General features: G+C 38.9%; 1 protein-coding gene across 3 annotated transcripts in view; it reads left to right on the forward strand.

Annotated features, from left to right (window-relative positions):
* mtmr10 (myotubularin related protein 10) overlaps positions 1–25,353 on the forward strand; it is an 86,772-nt gene that overhangs the window by 56,350 nt on the left and 5,069 nt on the right. For all 3 annotated transcript variants that reach the window (XM_034190250.1, XM_034190267.1, XM_034190260.1), the window contains 10 exons: positions 2,512–2,605; positions 7,814–7,961; positions 8,568–8,655; positions 12,605–12,693; positions 12,938–13,068; positions 13,185–13,254; positions 14,595–14,665; positions 19,163–19,335; positions 19,428–19,598; positions 22,267–22,449. In XM_034190250.1, coding sequence (XP_034046141.1) covers positions 2,512–2,605; positions 7,814–7,961; positions 8,568–8,655; positions 12,605–12,693; positions 12,938–13,068; positions 13,185–13,254; positions 14,595–14,665; positions 19,163–19,335; positions 19,428–19,598; positions 22,267–22,449 — 1,218 coding nt within the window. The remainder of the gene's footprint in view (positions 1–2,511; positions 2,606–7,813; positions 7,962–8,567; positions 8,656–12,604; positions 12,694–12,937; positions 13,069–13,184; positions 13,255–14,594; positions 14,666–19,162; positions 19,336–19,427; positions 19,599–22,266; positions 22,450–25,353) is intronic.

Raw genomic sequence — 25,353 nt, forward strand, 5'->3', positions numbered from 1 at the left:
AAAATGACAGCCTCAACACTGCATTTAATCTATTATTAGACTCTATTGGCTTTGCTCAAAAAGTAAATGAGTCCACCCACCACTTTAATCATATCTTAGATCTTGTTCTGACTTATGGTATGGAAATAGAAGACTTAACAGTATTCCCTGAAAACTCCCTTCTGTCTGATCATTTCTTAATAACATTTACATTTACTCTGATGGACTACCCAGCAGTGGGGAATAAGTTTCATTACACTAGAAGTCTTTCAGAAAGCGCTGTAACTAGGTTTAAGGATATGATTCCTTCTTTATGTTCTCTAATGCCATATACCAACACAGTGCAGAGTAGCTACCTAAACTCTGTAAGGGAGATAGAGTATCTCGTCAATAGTTTTACATCCTCATTGAAGACAACTTTGGATGCTGTAGCTCCTCTGAAAAAGAGAGCTTTAAATCAGAAGTGTCTGACTCCGTGGTATAACTCACAAACTCGTAGCTTAAAGCAGATAACCCGTAAGTTGGAGAGGAAATGGCGTCTCACTAATTTAGAAGATCTTCCCTTAGCCTGGAAAAAGAGTCTGTTGCTCTATAAAAAAGCTCTCCGTAAAGCTAGGACATCTTTCTACTCATCACTAATTGAAGAAAATAAGAACAACCCCAGGTTTCTTTTCAGCACTGTAGCCAGGCTGACAAAGAGTCAGAGCTCTATTGAGCTGAGTATTCCATTAACTTTAACTAGTAATGACTTCATGACTTTCTTTGCTAACAAAATTTTAACTATTAGAGAAAAAATTACTCATAACCATCCCAAAGACGTATCGTTATCTTTGGCTGCTTTCAGTGATGCCGGTATTTGGTTAGACTCTTTCTCTCCGATTGTTCTGTCTGAGTTATTTTCATTAGTTACTTCATCCAAACCATCAACATGTTTATTAGACCCCATTCCTACCAGGCTGCTCAAGGAAGCCCTACCATTATTTAATGCTTCGATCTTAAATATGATCAATCTATCTTTGTTAGTTGGCTATGTACCACAGGCTTTTAAGGTGGCAGTAATTAAACCATTACTTAAAAAGCCATCACTTCACCCAGCTATCTTAGCTAATTATAGGCCAATCTCCAACCTTCCTTTTCTCTCAAAAATTCTTGAAAGGGTAGTTGTAAAACAGCTAACTGATCATCTGCAGAGGAATGGTCTATTTGAAGAGTTTATTGTATGGCCTTGCCTTACAATATGGAGCGCCTTGGGGCAACTGTTTGTTGTGATTTGGCGCTATATAAGAAAAAAGTTGATTGATTGATTGAAGTTGATCATTTCCAACATGAAGGCTTTGTTGATCCGGGACGTCGTCTGACTTACACAAAAATGGCAGGAGACGTGGACATAAGTACTTTTTCGGCACATTCCACTGTTACAGGAGTTGTTTTTTTTCATGGAAAGAAAAGCGGACGGATGCGCCACCGTGCCGCCCATGGCACGGGACAAAAGCACCTCTGTGTCGGTCTCACAGGACGGCTTTGAGATGGCTTTCAGACGGCTGTCGGTGGGTTTTCAGTCGTGTGACTAACTGAGAAATTGTGGATGAGCTGGACATGCCAGAACATGTCCTGTGAGGCTTCATCACGGCGTTGCTTTGCGCCATGCAGCACCGCCGCGACGCGCGGAATTCCTCCACTCCTCTTTCCATGACAAAAACTCCTGTAACAGTGGAATGTGCCGTTCATTTCCAAACTGGATGCTGTGTTTTATCCGGGACGTCCTCTGACTAGCACAGGAATTGCGGAAGACGTGGACATCAGCACTTTTTCGGTACATTGAGACAGATGTGCGGCTAACCTTAACAATGTTTATGATAAGTGTGTTACAAGCCTATTTTCACAGACTAATTTAGATCAAATGGGCAGTGGCCAATGCCTTACTTTTTGTGCTCTCCTTCCAACAGAATGTGGGAGTGTCGATTATGTATAAAGGCTGGGAATAGAAGTGTAGCTGCCCTTACTGCTCTATTTGTGTACACCATGTATGTAATTACAGTGTGAAGTTAAACAAGGCTGTTACCCTCTTTTCTTCTCCCCTCACCCCCAGTCTTCTCAGTAATGGGTAGAGTGAAGCCAGTTTATAATACTGTACCTTAATTTTCTGTTGGAGATTAGTTGGGAGCAGCCTTGTCTGTAAAAATGGACAATCTATTATTATACATTTTTGTGTTGTTTCATGTTATTTACAACTTCACTCTGAATGGACTGCTTTGTGTAGTCTGCTGTAGTCTACTTTCTATGACTACACTGCAAGTGCAGTTAGTCATGCAAACCAAGAGTATTCAGAGTTGTACTAGTTTTTGTGTTTGTACGTTTTAACTGCATGCCTCGGGTGTATTTCAGCAATGTGTGAAAATGCATTTGGAAGCTGAATTATTTAGGTAAAACCCAATTGGCCTTAATGTTTCATTTATTAATCAGTTTAACTGTACTTCGTATTGTTGTGTAAAAGTGCTTTTCTAATTCTCTTTTTAAATACATTTATTCCAGGTTTGCCTTGCTATTGCACACTATGCACATCCAGCTGATCTGCAACTGCTGTTTGGCTTTGAGTATCAGGGACGACGGTATCGTGAGTTATCAGGTACAACTTTTATTGCTTCTAAAATGTACAACATGTCTTCAATAATGTGTAGCTTCCTGGACACTATAAACTTTATAATGAACAATTCAGAATTTGACAGTTCTCATTAGTTCCCTCCTGGTAGAAGACTGTCAAGTCTGGGAGTATGTCCTGGTGCCACACTTCACCACATCAACAACACCACAGAACAGCCTTCAGTCCTGGATGACAACCACCCAGGCAACAAGCAGTCCATCCCCACATCTCTGCAGTAATCATCTGCCACAGCCAGGTAGAGGGTGGGCATCCCCTTGGTCTTCTCCAGCCACTGGAATCAGCACTCAGGCACCTATGTGAACATTGCCGTACAGCTTTTATTTAAAAGTTGCTGCTCTTTCTACATTCTTTATAGATATGATATGTATTGTACAAATTAGTACCATCTGACAAACTGAAGGAGCCAGAATCGTGTCTGATATCAAGGTCACAATGTAAAGTCAAGAGTTTTGTCCCAATATAAATGAATTGGGTTCTTGTAACTCCTCAATGTGAGGTGATACACCTGTTTATCTTATGAATATGATACCATATGTAGGCTTTCAAAATATACCATCAGAGTTAACCTTGAGTGACCTTGAATGTCAAAATCAAGGTTGCTCAGACTTTGATTACTTGTTGTGCCTTAATGATACTAAAAAGACATAGTTGGTTTTGAACAGGAATAGCAAGTCATATATATGAGCTTTCAAAATTATCATTGAATTTGACCTTAAAGGTCAACTGTCAGGGTCATGCAGTGTGAAACACAGTGCAAGCATCATGTGCATGTCCCATTTACATTGCATTTATGAGACGTGTCGCATTGTGTGCACTGCGACCCTGTAGAGAATAGACCCGGTGCCTTTTTTTTTCTCTCTCTCTCTCTCTCTCATATGTGCTGTGTGCTGCACACTACTCAAACAGAAAGAAAAATGATGTGTAGACAGTCAGTTTGATATCATGCTGGCAACTTTAAATAATTAACACCTTTCAAATAGGGTTTCTGTGGCACACACATCAGACATTCATTTTCTGTACCCACGTACTCCATTTAAGGGTCGTGTGTGGGGGCGGGGGGGATGGAGACCATCCCAGCAAACAGGGTGAGAGGTGGCTTACACCCTGGACGGGGCGTCAGTCTATCACTGGGCCGCATACAGACAAACACTTTCACACTTGCATGTACTCTGATGGTCAATAGGGTGGTCCCGAAAAGCAGACTTCTACTTTTACAAGGTGCTTCTTCATTTTTTTTTTTTTTTGTTTCTTTGGGGGAAAAAATAAGTTGGGTGAAATTTCGAGATTTTAATCACTGCTGCCCGGCCTGTTTTTTGTGACGTGCGAGTAATATTTTGAGTTATGGACTGGACACATTAGTTCATTAGTGGCAGATTTTGTGACATCTGTCTCAGGTTGCATTTTTGAAGCATTCCATGTCAACATGGACTTTCTCATCAAGGACCCTCAGAGTGGGAGAATGACCTGTCATTCCAGTCGTCACAGCAGGTCCCGGACAACATTGCTGCTGTCATTGATTTTGCTGAGCGAGTAGTTGCACTTATCCAGGATTACAGTCACATCCTAACAAAGGATGAACAGCAGCGCCAACACCTGCTGTAAGTTGTTGAGTGGCATCGACATCAGTTCCCAGAGGCGAAGAAAATCTGAAACATACACCACTCCTCATGACTGTTTTCACCAAATAGGTGGACAGTGACATGTAATACTATTTTATCTCTCCTGAGTGGTCAGTTAAAGGTGAAAGGATTGTTGTTTCAATTTGTATTTCATTTATGAACAGGTTACATTATTATTGCTGGTTTGCGCTAATATGCTCAACCATTGCAATTTCCACCCCGCGTGCTGCAGTGTTTAGAATAGTCATATCAAAATAAAATTTTGCATGAAATTAGCGATTTTAGCTAACCAGTAAATAGTGGACATTGTGCTGCAATGCACCATGGGAGTTCAGGGTTTTGGTGTTTTAAATGTTATTGTGGTTGATGTTAGTTTAACAGTGTTAGTGTTATTGATTTTGGTGTTTTTGCAGTTCAGTTGGTTTAGTCAGTTTAGTTAAGTGTCATCTTGCTGTTGCCACGACTGAGTTAAGTTTTATGTTGCTGGTACCATGAGTAAAATTTGTATTGCGTTTGATGTCTTCCGCCACCATTTCCACTTGTTTAAAAATAGAAGCACCTGCTTGCAACAGAATTCAGAGAAGATGAGACTCTCTCCATGCATTCGTGTATAACTTCATTCATAGACAAACAGAGCACAGCTGACATTTGCCATTTGGTATGCTTATGTATTTTAGGTCAAGGATGAACACTGCCAAAACAGAACATTGATGGGACTAATATTTTTGGAGAAACTGCATACATAAGCTAATGTTGCTAATTGCATTCTGGGCTAACATGTTATTCCAGCAGTCTTTATATTAAAAGTGTGATGCATGCGTGCGTGATTTTATTTAGTAAATTCAATGTAGCTACATAATATAATTGTAAATACGTTAAATACAGGGATGACAAAGTGACAATACTTATTTCCATTGTGGTCCATTTAAAAATCAAATGACAAAATAAAAGTAAAAATACAATATAATAATAATAATAGTGTGTATATAATACAAGAACTTAAACAATTTCTAAATACATTAAGACAGTACTAAAAAAAATTACATAATTAACAAGAAAAAAAGGGGCTGACCTCTTACAAAAACTGTTGAGGTCTAAGGTTCTAAAAACATTCTGGACTCACAAGCCATTCCAACTTATTATAGAAACTTTGCACAATTCATTACCATCCTGAAAAATGTCAGCTGCCTTTTTTTTTTTTTTTTTTTTTAAACATTTCCCAATCTAGAGGCAGTGAAGCCCCACGGGCAACACGCTAGTGTATTTATATTAAGGCTATATGTTATAAAACCTTCTGCGTGTGCTTTCAGTGAGGTCCTGTCAGGTGATGGCTGCATCAGTTAAGCAAGCAAGTTAAAACACACGCAAAGTAAAAAATCATGTTCCAAAACCATCACAAAAGACAGTGTAGAATAAAAGTCGTTATCAAAGCTACAACCCCAATTCCAATGAAGTTGGGACGTTGTGTAAAATGTAAATAAAAACAGAATGCAATGATTTGCAAATCCTCTTCAACCTATATTCAGTTGAATACACCACAAAGACAAGATATTTAATGTTCAAACTTTATTGTTGTGCAAATATTTGCTTATTTTGAAGTGGATGCCTGCAACACGTTTCAAAAAAGCTGGGACAGTGGTATGTTTACCACTGTGTTACATCACCTTTCCTTCTAACAACACTCAATAAGCTTTTGGGAACTGATGACACTAATTGTTGAAGCTTTGTTGGTGGAATTCATTCCCATTCTTGCTTGATGTACGACTTCAGTTGTTCAACAGTCCGAGGTCTTCGTTGTCATGTTTTGCGCTTCATAATGCGCCACACATTTTCATTGGGCGACAGGTCTGGACTGCAGGCAGGCCAGTCTAGTACCTGCACTCTTTTACTATGAAGCTACGCTGTTGTGACGTGCAGAATGTGGCTTGGCATTGTCTTGCTGAAATAAACAGGGACTTTCCTGAAAAAGATGTTGCTTGGATGGCAGCATGTGTTGCTCCAACACCTGGATGAACCTTTCAGCATTGATGGTGCGATCACAGATGTGTAAGTTGCCCATGCATGGGCACTAACACACCCCCATACCATCACAGATGCTGGCTTTTGAACTTTGCGCTGGTAACAGTCTGGATGGTCTTTTTCCTCTTTTGTCTGGAGGACACGATGTCCATGATTTCCAAAAACAATTTGAAATGTGGACTCATCAGACCACAGAACACTTTTCTACTTTGCGTCTGTCCATTTCAAATGAGCTCAGGCCCAGAAAAGGCGGCAGCGTTTCTGGATGTTGTTGATGTATGGCTTTCGCTTTGCATGGTTGAGTTTTAACTTGCACTTGTAGATGTAGTGACAAACTGTGTTAACTGACAATGGTTTTCTGAAGTGTTCCTGAGTCCACGCGGTAAAATCCTTTACACAATGATGTTGGTTTTTAATGCAGTGCTGCCCGAGGGATTGAAGGTCACAGGCATTCAGTGTTGGTTTTCAGCCTTCCCGCTTACATGTAGAAAGTTTTCCAGATGCTCTAAATCTTTTGATTATATTATGGACTGTAGATGATGGAATCCCTAAATTCCTTGCAATTGAACGTTGAGAAACATTGTTCTTAAACTGTTGGAATATTTTTTTTTTTATTTTTTTTTTCCACACAGTTGATCACAAAGTTGTGATCCTTGCCCCATCTCTGCTTGTGAAAGGCTGAGCCTTTTGGGGATGCTCCTTTTATACCCAGTCATGACACTCACCTGTTTCCAATTAACCTGTTCACCTGTGGAATGTTCCAAACAGTTCATTGACTTTCCCAGTCTTTTGTTGCCCTTGTCCCAGCTTTTTGAAACGTGTTGCAGGCATCCATTTCAAAATGAGCAAATATTTGCACAAAAACAAAAAAGTCTATCAGTTTGAACATTAAATATCTTGTCTTTGTGGTGTATTCAATTGAATATAGGTAGAAGAGGATTTGCAAATCATTGTATTCTGTTTGTATTTACATTCCACACAATGTCCCAACTTTATTGGAATTGGGATTGTAAATGATTTGAAAAGATTGAGCAATGATGTAACACAAACCTAGTTAAAATGCAGCCCAGTTTAAATAACTGCAGCTTATGATACATGTGTCCAACATGACGTGTACGTCATATGTAGTGTGTTTCAGAACTTACAGTGGTTTAAGTCTGATAGATAGAGCACCATGAAGATCACAACAGAATGCCAAGAATCAGCTGGTAGTCAATCAAAAGTAAGCATGAATGTCAGGAAAGTGACAGGTAAAATGCTAAGTAATTGTGACACTTGTAAAACATAAAAAGTTAGACTGGTATATTGTGTTTATGAACATAAAACATTATCCTTTTGGTCAATCCAAAGGTGATAGGGAGCAGGTGGTACAATCTGCGTTTTAACAGTTGTAGAAATAATGTATTATTTATGGAAAAGCTGTAATGTCTTATGTCTTAGAGGAGCTTCCTAGCTGACGTGAGCTTGTATTTCTTTGTACTATGGTTAGCATGCTGAGGGGAGGGGGGGAATATAAATATGTCTAAATTTCCAGGAAACAAAGTCAATGGTTCCATCACAAGAGGAGGATTAAAGACTTCAATATTTGATCAACCATCTGACTGGGACCGAGAGATAAAGAGGACGAGTGCTTCAGAGTGGAGGGTCTGCTCCATCAACGAGAATTACGCTATTTCTCAAAGGTATCCAGATTTATTATTATTACATTTATGTACATAAAGTATATACAACATAGAATTTCTATGTACTTGGAGTGTTTTGAAACAATTGTGTTTAGTGTATACTTCTTATTTCATGACTGAATGTCTTGATGTAGCATATCTGTTGTGGAGTAGCCGCTATCTAAAAATGAGTTGTACAGTTAATATTGGACAGTGTTATGTGGTATTTGAGAAAATGTTTGAATTTACATAATAATGTCTGTCAATTATCTAGCCATGTAAGCTAAGGCAGACATTGGAAACAATATCATGTTAATATATTCATGATCACCAGACATTGCTTACCAGTGACAAAATATTATGTAGCCAAAAAAAAAAAAAAAAATCTTGTTCATGTGAAATTGTATGAACACGTATGTGTGTTGGTGTGCTCAGAATGTTTTTCCTGCCGTTAATTGGAACTTGTGGAAATTATAGTAAACATAAAAATCCACATTTGTACCTATCTTTGCCTGCTTTTAAAAAAAATTTGCTTTTAAAAATTTTTTTTTTAATAGTTTCTGCTGTGTTTGCGCTAAATTACATTACACTACATGTAAACTGAGACATTGTCACTCTTTTCATCAGTCTTCCAGAGTATGTTGTGGTCCCAGCATCTTTGGCTGATCAGGATCTCAAGAGATACTCTGATTTCTTCAGTGATCAGCGCATCCCTGTGAGTAGCTTCGATCTTCATCAGATTTGTTTGCATTCTTGATGCTGCATCACGTCGGCTGTAAGCAGCAGACAGGAAACAGGGATGTTCTGTTGTTTTCATTGAGATGTGGCTGGAACCATTCTGCCACCTCTGGCTGTGACTGAGGCAGTCATGCATCACGATGGCACTTGCCATCAAAATAAAACATTTCTAACTTTTGCATCTTATCGCTGTGACAAAGATACACCAGGTATTGTTTTATCTTTAATGAGGAGGTAAAACTGACAGCAAGCGATGGATTATTTCAGCGCAGGGAGTTTTAATGGGTTAAACATGAGTATTTTGTGCATTGTTGCAGAGAAGAATTAAATACATAACCTTTATAAAAATTTAGCTTTTTAAGCTGCCATCAGAGCCAGGGCTTCCCAATTTAATATAGTATAATGATGTGCAAAATGTTAACTCTACCTTTCAATTAAGTAAATTATTGTTTATGTTGATAGTGTAGAAAAATGATGGCATGCTGTCACCTGCAATCGCTCTTGCAGATGACAGCTACAATGACTGCTATGACTGTTTTTCTGCTGCCAACACAAACGCAGTATAAATGCTTAGATTGCGTATAGGTTATCCCTTTTTAAGTATTAAAGGAGTACTTTATTTTACACAGTGTGCTGTATTCAGTCAGCAGGTATTTCCTGTCTAGTTTGGTGTGTAACAGTGGGGACAAGTCTAAGATTAATGGAGGCAGTGAGTCAAGTGATTCTGCAATATTTCTGCAAATAACTATAAAAACTACTACATATTCTGGTCTGAAATTTTGGGTTCTGATTGGATACAGGTAAAGATCAGTGATGCTCCATGCTTAGAGCCGTGATAGCATGTTTTAACATGCAAAATCCCCCAGTATTTTTATACCGGGGGGATATTATGATGAGAATTTCCATCGGTCTGTTTTCGCTTGTTAGTGCGATATCTCAACAACCACTTGACCAATTTCATTCACATTTAGCATAGGGTAATCTCCTGACACCAGTTGGTTATGTGACCTTGGGTTCAATTTCAAGGTCACAGTGAGATACTCAATATATTGTCATTGCCACCCTTGTTAGCGCAATATCTCAAGAACCACTTGACAAATTTAATTCATATTTAGCGTAAAGGTCTACTTGGGTGATCCCACGACACAAGTTAGTTACAATGCCCTTGGGGTCAAGTCACAGTGAGATATTATACAAATAATGAATGTTTGAGTTCAATGGTACAAATATTTCATGAGGTGAATGGTATGAAATATTATAATGGTATGAAATATTTGTTCCGTTGAAAGAATGTAAAAACATTTATTTGTTTTATATAACAGCTAAAATAGGTCCTTGTCCTTTGATATTTTGTTAATTTATAAACAACAGAAAAGGGACTTACATTTTGGTGTTCCACTGCTATTAAAGTCCAAATTGTGACGTGTAGTCCAGTGATGCTGTGCACTGACTTCGGACTTCCATAAAAAAAAAAAAACAATAACAAAAAAGACTTTGTCGTTCCTCAGTCCAGCCAAAAATCACGTCAGCTTTTCATCTGAACAATTCTTCATACATCCAGATGGCTTACAGTGGAGTGGAGTGGAGTGGAGTGGAGTGGAGTGGAGTGGAGTGGAGTGGAGTGGAGTGGAGTGGAGTGTGTGTGTGTGTGTGTGTGTGTGTGTGTGTTTTACAAGAATTAGCAGCATCAGTTAGCTCAATCAAATAGTCTTGGTAGAGTCGCTGTCCCACGTGTGCATGCGTGTACGCACACACCTGGGTCGGCGCTTGTGCACGCATGTATTACCAAAAAAAAAAAAGACTGTGTATATCCTCAGTTCAGCGAAAAAAAAAAAATCACATCAGAAATTGGTCCAGCTTTTCATTCCAACTTCCTGCCAACAGCCTCCAGTCAGCACAGTGGATTTGTTGTGTGCGTGCGCGCGTATGTATATGGGTGCAGAGGGCAATGGTACCAAACGTATGGACCCAAATTTGCACTCTAAATGTAACCAAACTGCACTCTAAATGCAATGCAACACAAATGGGATGAATAATCCATGTCATGCAACATACAAAACACCAATCAAATGACAAGGATCCACTCAGCGGTTATATAATAAAGATATTATCATTGCCACCCTTGTTGTTAGGCCTTGCTAGCACAATATCTCTGATTTGTGGGGACTGGGTGGGTCACATATAAACAGACAACACATTCACACCCACGCACACGCCTACGGACAGTTTAAAGTTTCCAAACCACGTAACCTGCATGTCTTTGGATGTGCTTTGGAGCCTGAGCATCCAGAGAAAACCCATGCAAACACAGGCAGAACATGCAAACTCCACACAGAAAGGCCACAGGTGGGAATTTATTCCATGACCTTCTTGCTATGAGGCAACAGTGCTAACCACCAAGCCACCATGCTGCCACTGGGCTTTATTCATTTATTTTTTTGATTATTACTATTTTCTCTCCTCACCTACAGTAGTGTTCAGAATAATAGTAGTGCTATATGACTAAAAAGATTAATCCAGGTTTTGAGTATATTTCTTATTGTTACTTGGGAAACAAGGTATCAGTAGATTTAGTAGATCCTCACAAATCCAACAAGACCAAGCATTCATGATATGCACACTCTTAAGGCTATGAAATTGGGCTATTGGTGAAAGAAAAAAAAGTAGAAAAGGGGGTGTTCACAATAATAATAGCATCTGCTGTTGATGCTACAGACTCAAAACTATTATGTTCAAACTGCTTTTTTAGTAATCCTGTGAATCAGTAAACTAGTATTTAGTTGTATAACCACAGTTTTTCATGATTTCTTCACATCTGCGAGGCATTAATTTTGTTGGTTTGGAACCAAGATTTTGCTCGTTTACTAGTGTGCTTGGGGTCATTGTCTTGTTGAAACACCCATTTCAAGGGCATGTCCTCTTCAGCATAAGGCAACATGACCTCTTCAAGTATTTTGACATATCCAAACTGATCCATGATACCTGGTATGTGATAGATAGGCCCAACACCATAGTAGGAGAAACATGCCCATATCATGATGCTTGCACCACCATGCTTCACTGTCTCCACTGTGAACTGTGGCTTGAATTCAGAGTTTGGGGGTCGTCTCACAAACTGTCTGCGGCCCTTGGACCCAAAAAGAAGAATTTTACTCTCATCAGTCCACAAAGTATTCCTCCATTTCTCTTTAGGTCAGTTGATGTGTTCTTTGGCAAATTGTAACCTCTTCTGCACAGGTCTTTTATTTAACAGAGGGACTTTGCAGGGATTCTTGCAAATAAATTAGCTTCACACAGGCATCTTCTGTCACAGCACTTACAGGTAACTTCAGACTGTCGTTGATCATCCTGGAGCTGATCAGTGGGTGAGCCTTTGTCATTCTGGTTATTCTTCTATCCATTTTGATGGTTGTTTTCCGTTTTTTTTTCCACACGTCTCTGTTTTTTTTTTTTGTCCATTTTAACGTCCCATTTTTTTAACGTCCCATTTTCCTCAGGCTTTCAAAGAGAAAAGCATGTTCAACAGGTACTGGCTTCATCCTTAAATAGGGGACACCTGATTCACATCTGTTTGTTCCACAAAATTGACAAACTCACTGACTGAATGCCACACTGCTGTTATTGTGAACACCCCCTTTTCTACTTTTTTTTTTTTTACTAATAGTCCAGTTTCTTAGCCTTAAGAGTGTGCATATCATGAATGCTTGGTCTTGTTGGATTTGTGAGAATCTACTGAATCTACTGGTACCTTGTTTCCCATGTAACAATAAGAATTATACTCAAAACCTGGATTAATCTTTTTAGTCACATAGCACTACTAATATTGTGAACACTGCTGTATGTGTCCTATGTAAGGACAATTTATGAATTATGTGTACACATCCTTTGTTGATTCCTTATTGACTGAGACTTTTTTTTAAATCTAGCTCTGGTGCTGGAATCACCGCAATGGTAGCGCTCTTGTCCGTATGGCCCGAGTAAGTGACCCATTACAGCAAAAGAAGATTGACCAAAGGTAGCGCACTTCGTCTGTGTCTTTGAGAGTTAATATGTGATAGAAATTTGTTTCTGCACTTAGTCCATCACACTGAAGTAGCTGCAGCATTGGAAAAACAAAGTATTCCTAATTGAAAACGTAATATAGTCAGTTGTTAATAACTTATTTTCTGGATGTAAATGTTTTTTATACACAAAAGATGTTGTGTAAAAGAGATTTGTATCTATAATCTAGTCGTAATTGTCTGGTTTGTGTGTGGTAGAATCTGCACTGCAATTACAAAGAGTCATCCTCAGCACAGTGAAGTTGTCAAGTCAGAGCTGGACAAAAGTCTGCCGAACATTCAAGAAATTCAAAGCGCCTTTGTTAAAATCAGGCAGATCTGTGTCATAGGTGAGTCTTACGAGTGTATTTTAATACATGTTTCACTCAATACATTTAATTTTCCAATTCAGAACGATAGCTTGGCTTCCTTATGTGTCATTTCGCGTACATTTATGTTTGTGCAGACCCTTTTGAGGAGTTGGAGGAGAGGTGGCTTTCATCAATTGAAAGCTCACGATGGCTGGAATATGTCAGGTAAGTCAGTTGATTAAATGGATCATGCATCAACTACCCTTTAGAATTTCCCACACTGTATTGAAATGAAGGGTGTTTATTTATTGTATTCATTTCAATCTAACTGGTTACATTTAAAAAATTAAGATGCATTTAATACATCACGTATGTGGTGAGAAGTCCACCCCCCCCTTCTTTTTTTCTGTGCAACAGTCATGAACTCCCCAAGACATAATTTTTTTCACCTATCTGGTTTTTGATTTGCTAGCACGTTTACTAATAATCAAAGGAACAGTGTTAATTATTAGAATCGCTCATTATTTTGGAGGTAGCTTTTCCGCAAATGGCCTGGATTAGAAACGATTCTGTTTTGCACATGGTTTGCCACAAACCTTTTTTGAGAGGGATCACATTAATAGAGTTCCCGCTCCCTCCAAAGAAGACCATTGTTGGTATAATTTTTACTTTTTAAATTTTTTTTTTTTTAATGCCCACCATCCCCATCCCGACAGAGAAAGGTTGTTGGCCTCAGTTTTCTGAAATGTGAACACCATTGTGTTCATGGACTTCCTTCCATAGGGTTAATTCATAACTGGTGTGCTGTTCCAGATTGTTGAGGCAGCCACATGAGAAATAGATGCTTGGGGCAGGTGGGTGGAGTAGTTTCATCAAGACATTGTCCCAGTGGTTGTAATTGTTGCTCTGCATGACTGTGGCTTCCAGCTTGTTGGCCATCCACCATGCTCATCCAATTTGCCACCATCTGATGTCCATCTTTTTCCAAACATGGAAGATAGTGTGTTTGGAAAGAAATATAAAAAAAAAACCCCAAAAAAACCAGGAGTGTCATATCTCTAAAAAGAATTATAAGAACAATTAAAGAATTAAGAATGAATTATTAAATCATTATTTTTTATGTAGTTCACGTGAATAATTGTATCAAGATGATTTGTGTGCTGCAGTGCAATCTGAGGAAGTGTGTGGATCCATAAGGCAACCTGCTTGAAAAATACACAAATATTGTCATCTCACTATTGCATCGTTGGCCGATAAACTATTACACAAGAAAGGGTGTGTAAGTCATGCACTGGTTTCTAGGTCATCTTGTGAAAAATACTAAATCTTGCTTCAAAGAATTACCTCATTTTGGTATGGAATCATGGAATTTTAATGTAAAATATTAGTGTTCGAAACTTGGAATTTTGGGCCATGGCAGAGGTATGGACTTTAACAAGAACTGTTCTGATGACAGATCTTTTTTTTTTTTTTTTGTCTTTGGTACACAAAGTTGTTGCTAAGAATTTTAGTTATTAAATAGCACTGAATGCTATTTGGTTTTCAAATTTGTCTGTTTACTTCAGGGCCTTTCTGAAATACTCTGCTGGGATAGTGTTTTTCATGGATGGAAGGAACTTTTCAGTCATTGTGCAAGGTAAATTTCTGTGTTGTCCCTGAGTCACCTTTGTTTTTCCACACATACTGTACACTTTGAACCCATGGAAACTAAGAGTTTGTCTGTTTTTCAGTCTCCAATTGTCTCTGTAGTATGTGTGTATTGTGTAATGCTGATTCTTAAAGTTTACTGTGAAATATGTATCAGTTATGGTTTGTAATGACAGTATTTAATTACGAAAGGCATGTATACATTCAAGTCCACACATAGTTTGACAGTGACACAGGTTTTGTAATTTTGTCTCTGTAAATCACAGTATAGGTGAAATGAAACAATCAAGATGTGCTTGTAGTATAGATTGTCAACTTTAATTCAAAGGGTTTAAGAAAAATACTGTTTTAGCTATTCAGGAATGGCGGCCTTTTTTTATACACACGCCCTTCATGTTCAGGGCCCATAAGTAATCTTAAGGTGCTATACATGAGCATGGCCAAGACCCCATGAGCAAGCAAATTGGTGACAGTGGTGAAGAAAAACTCCCTTGGTGTATTCTGAATGTAGGAAGGAAGAAGCATCGAGCAGACCAGAGTCTGTGAGGTGACTATATGCTGTGGTCATACTAACAAGACAGAACAAAAAGGACCAAACAGACTTGTCAAAACAGCTGTTCCATGAAAAAGAGAGTCAAAGTGTGACATAAAGGCTCATTAAAAAAAACAAGTATTTCTGAGACACTTGTTGTAATGGCTGTGTTGGTATTCCTATGAGATATAATTTGATACAAGTAGAAATGCAGCTCTCATGTGACACTTAAGAAGATGGTGGTGATTTTGGAAAAGAATGAAAACATCTATTGTGGGTTATCAATGAGAGTACATGAAAAAATTTTATAACTGAAAAATTTAAATTTTATTCTGACTGATTTGATTTGAAGAAGGCTGCTTCATATGTATAAAGCACCGATAAATTATGGCCACTTCGAAAAATGATTTCCTAAACTAGAGGCATTGAATGTCACAAATTTGGACTTTTTTTTTTTTTGTAAAGTTATCTTTCAGAAAATGACTTCAGCAGAAGAACCATGAAATTGCTTCTACTTGGTGATAGAAATTTTTGCAGCTAAGCAGGCACAGTCCAGTTTTCACAATGACAGAAGGTTGAAGAGATGAGCACGCAGCAAGGATTATAGCTCCCATAAAAATTGGAGTAATTTCAAATTCATTGTGGTGTGGTCGAGGCAAAATTACAGAATTTGTTGCTGCTCAGCTATTTGTGGATAAATCCACTCTAACTAAAATAATGATACTTAAACTATATATTAGTAAATTTTTGTACGTAAATGTATGTAACCCCCCCCCCCCCATTTAAAAATGGCCAACTATTTTAGTATGTTTCTTTAGTCATAGTATTTATGAAATCTGAGTTGATAAATAGTCTAGTTTATTATGATCACAGCCAAATTTGGTTTTAATCTGTCAAATCAGTTGTCTTGTTGGTAAAATACTGAGAAACATGTTCCAGTGTGCTGCTGTATTACAGTATTGTGCGGAAAATAAGTTGTGTGTGTTTTGTTAATGCCACTTTGGGATGTCCTGCGATTTATACTCTGCAACTTGTATACTGACAAAATCACGTATTTGTTCTTAATAATAATAGATATAATGACTATTCATATAGGACTTTCCCAGTGTTTATATAATTATAATATTGGTTTGTTGCTATAATATTAATTTCCTTACCATCATTCCTTCACTTTGGTGCATATTTAAAGGTAGAGAGCGACTGGGTTTTTAAAGATTTACCATATTTCCTTGATTAAACGCCTGACCTTGAATCGGCGCCTGTCTCTTTTAATGACCAGGTCAAAACTTTGTCTGGAAAAAATTAACACCTGTCTTAAATAAGCACCGGGCATTATGTGCATTAAAAAGGATTACAGTTGGTTGAGTCACTCTTTTTTTCTTAGTCCATTGCGGAGTGGTACCTTAAAATCTTAAAGCCTGGTTTATGATTCTACAACACTGTAATTCTGTGGCCAGGCAATGGTGTTGACATGAGCAGTTCACAGTTCTCTGTCACGTTGGTGGGTCTTCTAATGCGCGACATGAGGGCTCCATTTCTTTGTACAGTCATCAACAGTCAAACCAATGTTACTGGCACGTGCAATTTCCCTCCATGAATTGTGAGTCATTTGAGTGTCTGTAGTTTTTCGACTGTTGTGAAGTTAGGCATATTTGCGGACTTTTCTGCCAAACGTTTCTCCATTTGATTCATGATCAAAATGTAATCAGTGTAAAACTTTTACTTGTAAAACTGCAAAACTTTTCAATCTTACGGGAAAGAAGGGAGTGAAACCGGAAAAGTGACCAATTGCAGCCCTTGCAGTCACCATCATTTGGGAGGTGCTTGTCAGGCTACGAAGAGGGTTCGCAGTGATGCAGAGGGCTCTGATCTAAAGCGGTTGTCTTTGGTTTGTCTCACCCAGGGATATGGGTGAAACAACACCATGTTACAGTGCAGGCAGCAAGTAGCATTTTGTTACTAATCGCCAGCCTTGAATAAAGGCCTGCCTCGTTTAGATGCTGGGCCTAAGCACAGTTTGAAAAAAATAAATGCCTGGGCTTTTATCAAAGAAATATGATAAGTCATAGAAATTTTCTTTGGCACTACTATAATTTTATTCCTTAGCATTTAGATAAGGGATTCATAATATATCGTCTAGATGATCAAACTTCATTTTGTCTGGAAACGTTTTAGAATTTCAACCACTGAGGGGGAGAAATTCAAGGGATCAGATGCTATGACCAACATTTGGTAGATTTTTAAAGTGATTTACAAGTATTCTTATGGATGTAAATGTAAAATGGGTCAGAGGTAATCTCAAAACCACTCACATGTGTGCACTCGCTTCCTCCTGTAGTTGGTCTGCATGATAGTGATGAAGAAAAAGACAATATTCTCTATGGAATTTCCCCCCTAATAAATATATCCTCTTCATTAAAATGAGCTGTAATTTTGCAACATGTTACAAAAATAAACCTGCATTATAATGCTTGGATTTCAGTAGAAAGTAAATTTTCTCAGTTTTGTGAAATTTGAAAGGCCCTATAGCTTTAACATGGAACTCTCTGGTATCTAAAAGAAATTGAAACTAATTAGCTGCAATATGTACATGAACGTATGGGCGTGATCAAGACAGTCAGCATCAATTGATGGCAGAATGTTTTGAAGAAGTTGTGTGACAAAGTCAGCAAATTTTCCACATGCATCATTGGCGTTGCACATCAACAAATGTGTTTGTCTGAACAACTGGCAAGAGATCAGACGAATGTTTGTGTTCATTGTTTACAGCTTGCAATCTGGAAGCTGCACATGGTCTGAGTACCTTGTTGTGTCTGCTGTGTTGCCCTCTGGTGAAATCCTGCAGTAATGTGCATTGTCCATAGCATGAAAATTCAGTAAGGTATATCTTATATATTATATTCCAGTTCTAAGGTGGAACTATGCCAGTATACAAAGGTATATCTAAAAAGGAAGAGTGAAATAGGAGAGTAGAAAAGAGTAGAGTAGAGCCACTTAGGTGCCTGTCTTCAGAACCAGGGATGGTAGGTTAAAAAGTTTTTTTTATCCCATGGGAACTGTACATGTATATAATACAATAAAGTTCACAATGCAGCCGGTTCTGTACACAAATGTGTAGTTGACAAGTATATTTCCACCCTTATTGTTAAACTTTTGCTTAGAAAAATGTACTGCACATCTTCACCTCATATTTCATATTCATGACAAGTGACCAACAAACTGCTTTGTGATTTGCAGCGGAACTGCAAATGCATTATGGAGGAATGTGATTTTAGCCTGGTTAGCCCTGAAAAACATTTACATATTTCATTACACACTGGTGGTTGATGGTGTGGGTGAGGGGAGCATCTTAAAGCAGTGATTGATAGTGGATTTAATTTTTCATATTTCTTGAAAACTCTCTAGCATCACATAATGTGATACTAATGGACTAACATTAGTATCCAGTAAGCTGAATGCCTCCATTGGGATAAACAGGATAATGTCCTTTTAAAAAAAAACCATACCTACACTTACAGTTTTGCTTAGAAAAATCTTAGCGCATATCTTCAGGTAATTTTACATGTTGCCTGAAAACATGTCAAATGTTTTAGTTTTTCACTGGACACACGAACATATAAGTGACACAGATTTGGGTCTTAGTAAATTATGGCGTGGATTGTATATGAATTTCTTCTCAATCTAATTTCAACCTGAACAAACTTTATTAAATGGTAAACCAGGTGGTGGTTACTGCAAAAATCTTCAAAATGAAAGCTTTGTTTGAGCACTTTTTAGTCCTCAAGTGTTTACTGATTTAAAATGTGACAGTGGTAGAAATACGAGAAAAGTATCTCATAGTTTTTGAACATGTATATGTAATAAAAAAAGAAAATATCCCAACATTTAGGATTCACCACAAATGTTTTTTGCTGTGACTTTCTGGTTGAATCTTGTTTTTCTTCACTCGTACAGAAGAAGACGACAGAGATCTGAACTGTGTGGTGTCCTCTTTGGTACAGCTCATGTTGGATCCTCACTATCGCAGCACCACTGGCTTTCAGAGCTTGGTGCAGAAGGAGTGGGTGATGGCCGGCCACCGCTTCTTAGACAGATGCAACCACTTAAAGAAGAATGAAAAAGAGGAGGTATGCAATTCCTGGGTACTAATCTAATACTAGAGGAGCTGACCTAAAATATTTTACCCAACACATTTTCTCCCTGTCTGTTACTGTTCTAGTCCCCACTCTTCATGCTCTTTCTGGATTGCGTGTGGCAGATGATGAACCAGTACCCAGCAGCTTTTGAGTTCACGGAGACATATCTGACTGTGTTGAGTGATAGCATGTGGATTCCACTCTTCAGCACCTTCCTGTTCAACTCTTCCAAACACCGCGTTCAACACTTGATGGTAAATTATGATAACGGCATTATTGCACTGAGGAGGGGTTTTCTAAGTGTTATACACTCCGTCCCCAAAACAAAGGTTTGCAAGGGGAATGTTAATGGAGTCTAGCTGGCTTATTAATTGCATGTATTTATTTGATTAAATTGGACAAGTTAAAATCCCATGAAGATGCTCAATTCTTTATGTAGTACGTGACAGTAATATTAAGGTGACTGACTTTTGTGCATTTCATGATTTTGAAATTTCATTTGAATCCAGGTAAAATATACATGTAATGATATTATGAGTGACATGTTTTGTAGTCTTAAGTAGTTATTTAAGCTCTTTGCTCTGACGTCGTAAATTCCTTCATCATCATCATCAATCTGAATTGTTTGAAATACTAATATGTCTGGCAAATGCTGGAAAAGAAGTCCCATACTGGCCCTGATGCCAGTGGGAGTGTTTATTTTTTAATTATATGATTTGAAATGGATGAAAGTCTAAGACTACACACACACACACATATATTATCATTAGCATCATCACTGCCACTCGACACGAGCATGGCGGTCCAGAAGAAATTCATCCAGGCATCTAACTAGGAGGCTGCCAACTGTTTCAGAGCTTCAGCAGCTTTCCGTCTTGTGCGTCTTTCCTCTTCAGTTTCTGTCTGTTGGTCTCAAAGGTCTTGATGCCATCACATACCGTTCTCCTCCAAACCAATCTATCTGCTGGGGCTGTAGCCCAGTCAGCAATCTCACAGTCTTTAAAACTTCTATTAAGGACATCCTTGTACCTCTTCTTAGGAGCGCCAACACAACGCAATCCAGTAGAAAGTTGACTGAAGAGAAGTTGTTTTGGAAGATGTTGCGCATCCATTCTCACCACATGTCTGTACCATCTAAGTCTGTTTTGGTGGAACATAGCCTCAATACTCGTCAGGCAAGCTCGGTCAAGAACTACAGCATTGGTGACATGATCATACCATTCACATTCATGATTGTCCAAAGGTATCTTTGGTAGAATTTCTCGAGTTGTTTCACTTGATGACGATAGGTAGTCCATGTTTCAGAGCCATACAAAAGTGTTGGTAAAATGATGGCTTGATAGACTCGTATTTTGGTCTCCAGCTCAAGATCATGGTTGTCGAAGACACGCTTGCGTAGCTTGTCGAAAGCTGCTGCGGCAGAGCTGATCCTGTTGTTTACCTCACAATCAAGGGAAACATCACTTGTGAAATTACCTTCCGTCAAGTTATTTCAGACTGAGTGATGGGTGGGGAGATAGTATCAGAAGGGAAATCGATACAGAACCTCCGTTTTAGTGCAGTTCATTGATAGTCCATGTTGTTTGTAGGCTTCTACAAAGGCATCTATTATTCTCTGCAGCCCAGCTTCCGTAGTCGAGCAGACAGCAGCATCATCAGCGTATTGAAGTTCCACAACTGAGGCTGTGGACACCTTAGTTTTAGCCTGTAGGCGCTGTAAGTTGAACAAATCACCATCATATCAGTAAGTTATTTGTACTCCAAGGTTACTCAGCTGTGGCTCTGCCAGTTGCAGAACAGCGCCCGTGAAAAGAGCAAATAGCGTAGGTGCTAATACACACCCTTGTTTGACACCGACTTTCACAGGAAATGATTCCACTTGTTGACCTTCACATATAACAGAGACCGTCATCTCATCATCGAGTAGGCGGATCATTGTAATCAATTTGTCGGGACACCCATATTTGCTCAGAATCATCCAAAGTGTTTCTCTGTGCAACATGTCAAAAGCCTTATTCAGATCGAAAAAGGCTGTGTAGAGAGGAGTTCTTTGTTCCCTACACTTTTCTTGCACTTGCCATATTTCAGAGCTTCAGCTGGAATTCCATCAGGACCACTCGCCTTGTCATTCTTCAGCGACTTGATGGCCACATTGACTTTGTGAGGTGTTGGGGGATCAGCGAGTTTATGTTTCATTGGAAACTGTCTCAACTCATTGATAAATGTCTGGTCAACTTCGCGATTCAGCAAATTGTAAAAGTGCTCCCTCCAGCGTGCCTGAATGGATTCAGAATCCTTCACAAGCGTTTCAGCTATAGTACGCAATGGAGTTGGACCGTATGTACTAGGTCCATAGACAGCCTTCATTGCAGCAAAGAAGACTTTTGAGTTCTGTTTATCTGCTAGCTCCTGAAGCTCTGTGGCGTTGTTCTTCCACCACTGATTCTTTAGTTCACGAGTACGCTGTGTGTGTATGTATTTATGTATGTATATATCGAGATATATATATATATATATGTATATATATATATGTGTATATGTATATATGTATATGTGTATATGTGTATATGTGTATATGTGTATATGTATGTGTATATGTGTATATGTGTATATGTATGTGTATATATATATGTGTATATGTATGTGTATATATATATATGTGTATATGTGTATGTATATATATATATGTGTATATGTGTATGTATATATATATATGTGTATATGTGTATGTATATGTATATATGTGTATATGTGTGTGTATATATATATATATGTATATGTGTGTATATATATATATGTGTATATGTGTGTATATATATATATGTGTATATATATATATATGTGTATATGTGTGTAATGTGTAAAACATGTTTTCTGTTTAACACTATAGTTTGACTAAATATTGTAAAAACTTCTTTACAGGACTTTGCCAAGAATAAGGCCATCCCTCTTGGAGAAGACCATGTTGTTTTTTTCCCTCCTGTGTGGAACTGGGCACAACAGTTCTCCATCAAAGACCAAAAGCTCTTTAACAACCCCATGTATGTTGGCAAAGGTGCCACTTGTGTTCAGAATGGAGAAGTAAAATCCTTCAGGCGTACAAAGGTACACATTTTATTTCCTATGAAATCCCCGTGGAGCAAAGAAGAGGTTCATTGTAGCGAGATTCACAAGACCTAAATTTTTATGGTTTTCTATGGAAACAGTTATGGTAGTATGAGAGCATGTTGGCATGGTGTTTTTGGGGTGATGTGCAGTGTCATTTATGGTGTGTATTATGGCATCCAAAGAGTTTGATTTTGGTCTCAACTGACCACTGTGTTCTCCCAGTATTTCTCAGGCTTCTCTAAATGTTGCGCAGCAAACTTCACATGAGCTTCAACATGCTTTTCTTCAACAATGGAGTCTTGCGTAGTGAGTGTGCATATAGGCCATAGTGGTTGAGTGCATGACTTATTGTTTTCTTTGAAACAATTGTTCAGTTGCTCTCCACAAATGGTCCTTGGCTCTTGGGAAACTCTTCTGATAATTCTTCTCACTTCTTTGTCAGAAATCTTGCAAGGAGAGCATAGTTGTGACCAGTTTATAGTGAAATGTTCTTTCCATTTCTGGATTATGGCTCCAACAGTACTCACTGGTTCATTCATAAGTTTAGAAATCCTTCTGTAACCAATACCATCAGAGAATGTTTTGCAACAGTAAGGTTGTGGAGGCCTTGAGAGAGCTCTTTGTTTTGACCTGTCAGAATGTTTCTTGTGTGACACCTTGGTAATGAGGCACCTTTTTATAGGCCATCAGTTGGGACTGAACCAGCTGATGTTAATTTGCATCGACAAGGGCAGGACTGTTTTCTATTTACTGATAGATTTCAGATTGTGTCTTAGCTTTTAATTTCTTTTTGCACCTCCCTTTCTTCAGGTGTTAAATACTTTCCCCTGTCATTTCACATTGCTGCACAAAACCTAATTTATGGACATCTGCGGTTTTTCTTTGTATCTGTGGATTACTTAGGTTGTTACTGACATCTGGTGAAATTTTCATGTCAATAGCACCTTCAGAAATATATTTACTGAATAAAATGGTGACTAGCAAGTGTGTGTGTGTGTGTGTGTGTGTGTGTGTGTGTGTGTGTGTATACACAATGCATCCGGAAAGTATTCACAGGGCTAAACTTTTTCCACGTTATGTTACAGCCTTTTTCCAAATGGAGTCGATTTATTTTTCCCCTCAAAATTCTACTCACTACACCTCATAATTAATTTTTGCAAATTTATTATAAAAAACTAAGTATTCACACCCTTTGCTCAATACTTTGTTGGCAGCAATTACAGCCTCGCCTTCTTGAATATGATGCCACAAGCTTGGTGCACCTATCTTTGGGCAGTTTTGTCCATTCCTCTTTGCAGCACCTCTGGCTCTGGCTGGGTCAGAGTTGTTTGTCCTGAAGCCACTCCTTTGATATCTTGGCTGTGTGCTTAGGGTCATTGTCCTGCTGAAAGATGAACCGTTGCCCCAGTCTAACATCAAGGGCACTCTGGAGCAGGTTTTCATCCAGGATTTAGACCTTCAAAGCAGCAGAAATGTTTCTGTACCCTTCCCCAGATTTGTGCCTCGAGACAATCCTGGCTGAGGTCTACAGACAATTCCTTTGACTTCATGCTTGGATAGTGCTCTGATATGCACAGTCAGCTGTGAGACCTTATATGTAGACAGGTGTTAAAGGAGACCTGCATTGAAAAAAATGCAGTCAGATTTTTTGAACAAAAATGACTTACGAGGTCTATTAGAAAAGTATCCGACCTTATTATTTTTTTCAAAAACCATATGGATTTGAATCACGTGTGATTACATCAGACATGCTTGAACCCTCGTGGGCATGCGAGAGTTTTTTCACGCCTGTCGGTTACGTCATTCGCCATTGTTTAGGAATGGCTCAGACTGCTGCTTTGTTTGATCAAATTTTTTTCAAAACTGTAAGGCACAACTGAGTGGACACCATTCGATAAATTCAGCTGGTTTTCGGTAAAAATTTTAACGGCTGATAAGAGATTTTGGTCTGGTAGTGTCGCCGTAAGGACGGCCCACGGCGCCTGACGGCTATCTGCGCTTCGAGGCGGCAGCGTCTCGCCCTTTCAAGTTGAAAACTTCCACATTTCAGGCTCTGTTGACCCAGGAAGTCGTCAGAGAACAGAGAACTTTCAGAAGAAGTCGGCATGAGGAGTTTATTCGGACATTCCATTGCTAATGGACATTTTGTAATGAAAGAACGTGTGGGCAGAGTCGCATGTCGGGCTGGACCCGACCGCGGGGGGTCGCAACAGGAAAAACACCTCCGTTGGAAACCTTAACGGGCAAGTTGGAACATGCCCAAGCTGTTAAACAATTTCTCAGTTACTCACTTGTTGAAAGCCATCAAAAGCCGCCTGAATTTTACAAATGTTTTCAACACGGAGGTGTTTTTCCTGTCGCGGCGCACACAGATTTGCCGAGTCGTCACGGAAATGACTCGGCAAATTTGCGCGCACGTCTTTCATTACAAAATGTCCTTAAACAGTGGAATGTCCGCATAAAGTCCTCATGCCGGCCTCTTCTGAATCTTCTCTGTTCTCCCACGACGTCCTGGGTGAATTAAGCCTTAAATTAGGATGTTTTCAGGTCGAAACAGGCCGACGACGGCGCCTGGAAGCGCTGCACGATGTCCCGCTGCGTGGGAAGTCCTTACACCGACAGAAACACCCCATAATCTCTCATCAGCCGTTAAACTTTTCGCCGAAAACCAGCTTAATTTCTCGAATAGTGTCCACTCGGATATTCCTCACAGGTCCACAAAAAATTTTGATAAAGCAACGCGCGCCGTCTCGAGCAGCGTGTGAAACAAAGGAATTCAGCCGAGAGGGCGGGACCACATCTCACTCAAGGCCTGCACACAGGGAAATGACGTCACCGACACGCATGAAAAAACTCACGCATGCGCACGAGGGTTCAAGCATGATTGGTGTAATCGCACGT

This window comes from Thalassophryne amazonica, chromosome 2, assembly GCF_902500255.1.
Source record: "Thalassophryne amazonica chromosome 2, fThaAma1.1, whole genome shotgun sequence".
Classification (NCBI taxonomy): Eukaryota; Metazoa; Chordata; class Actinopteri; order Batrachoidiformes; family Batrachoididae; genus Thalassophryne; species Thalassophryne amazonica.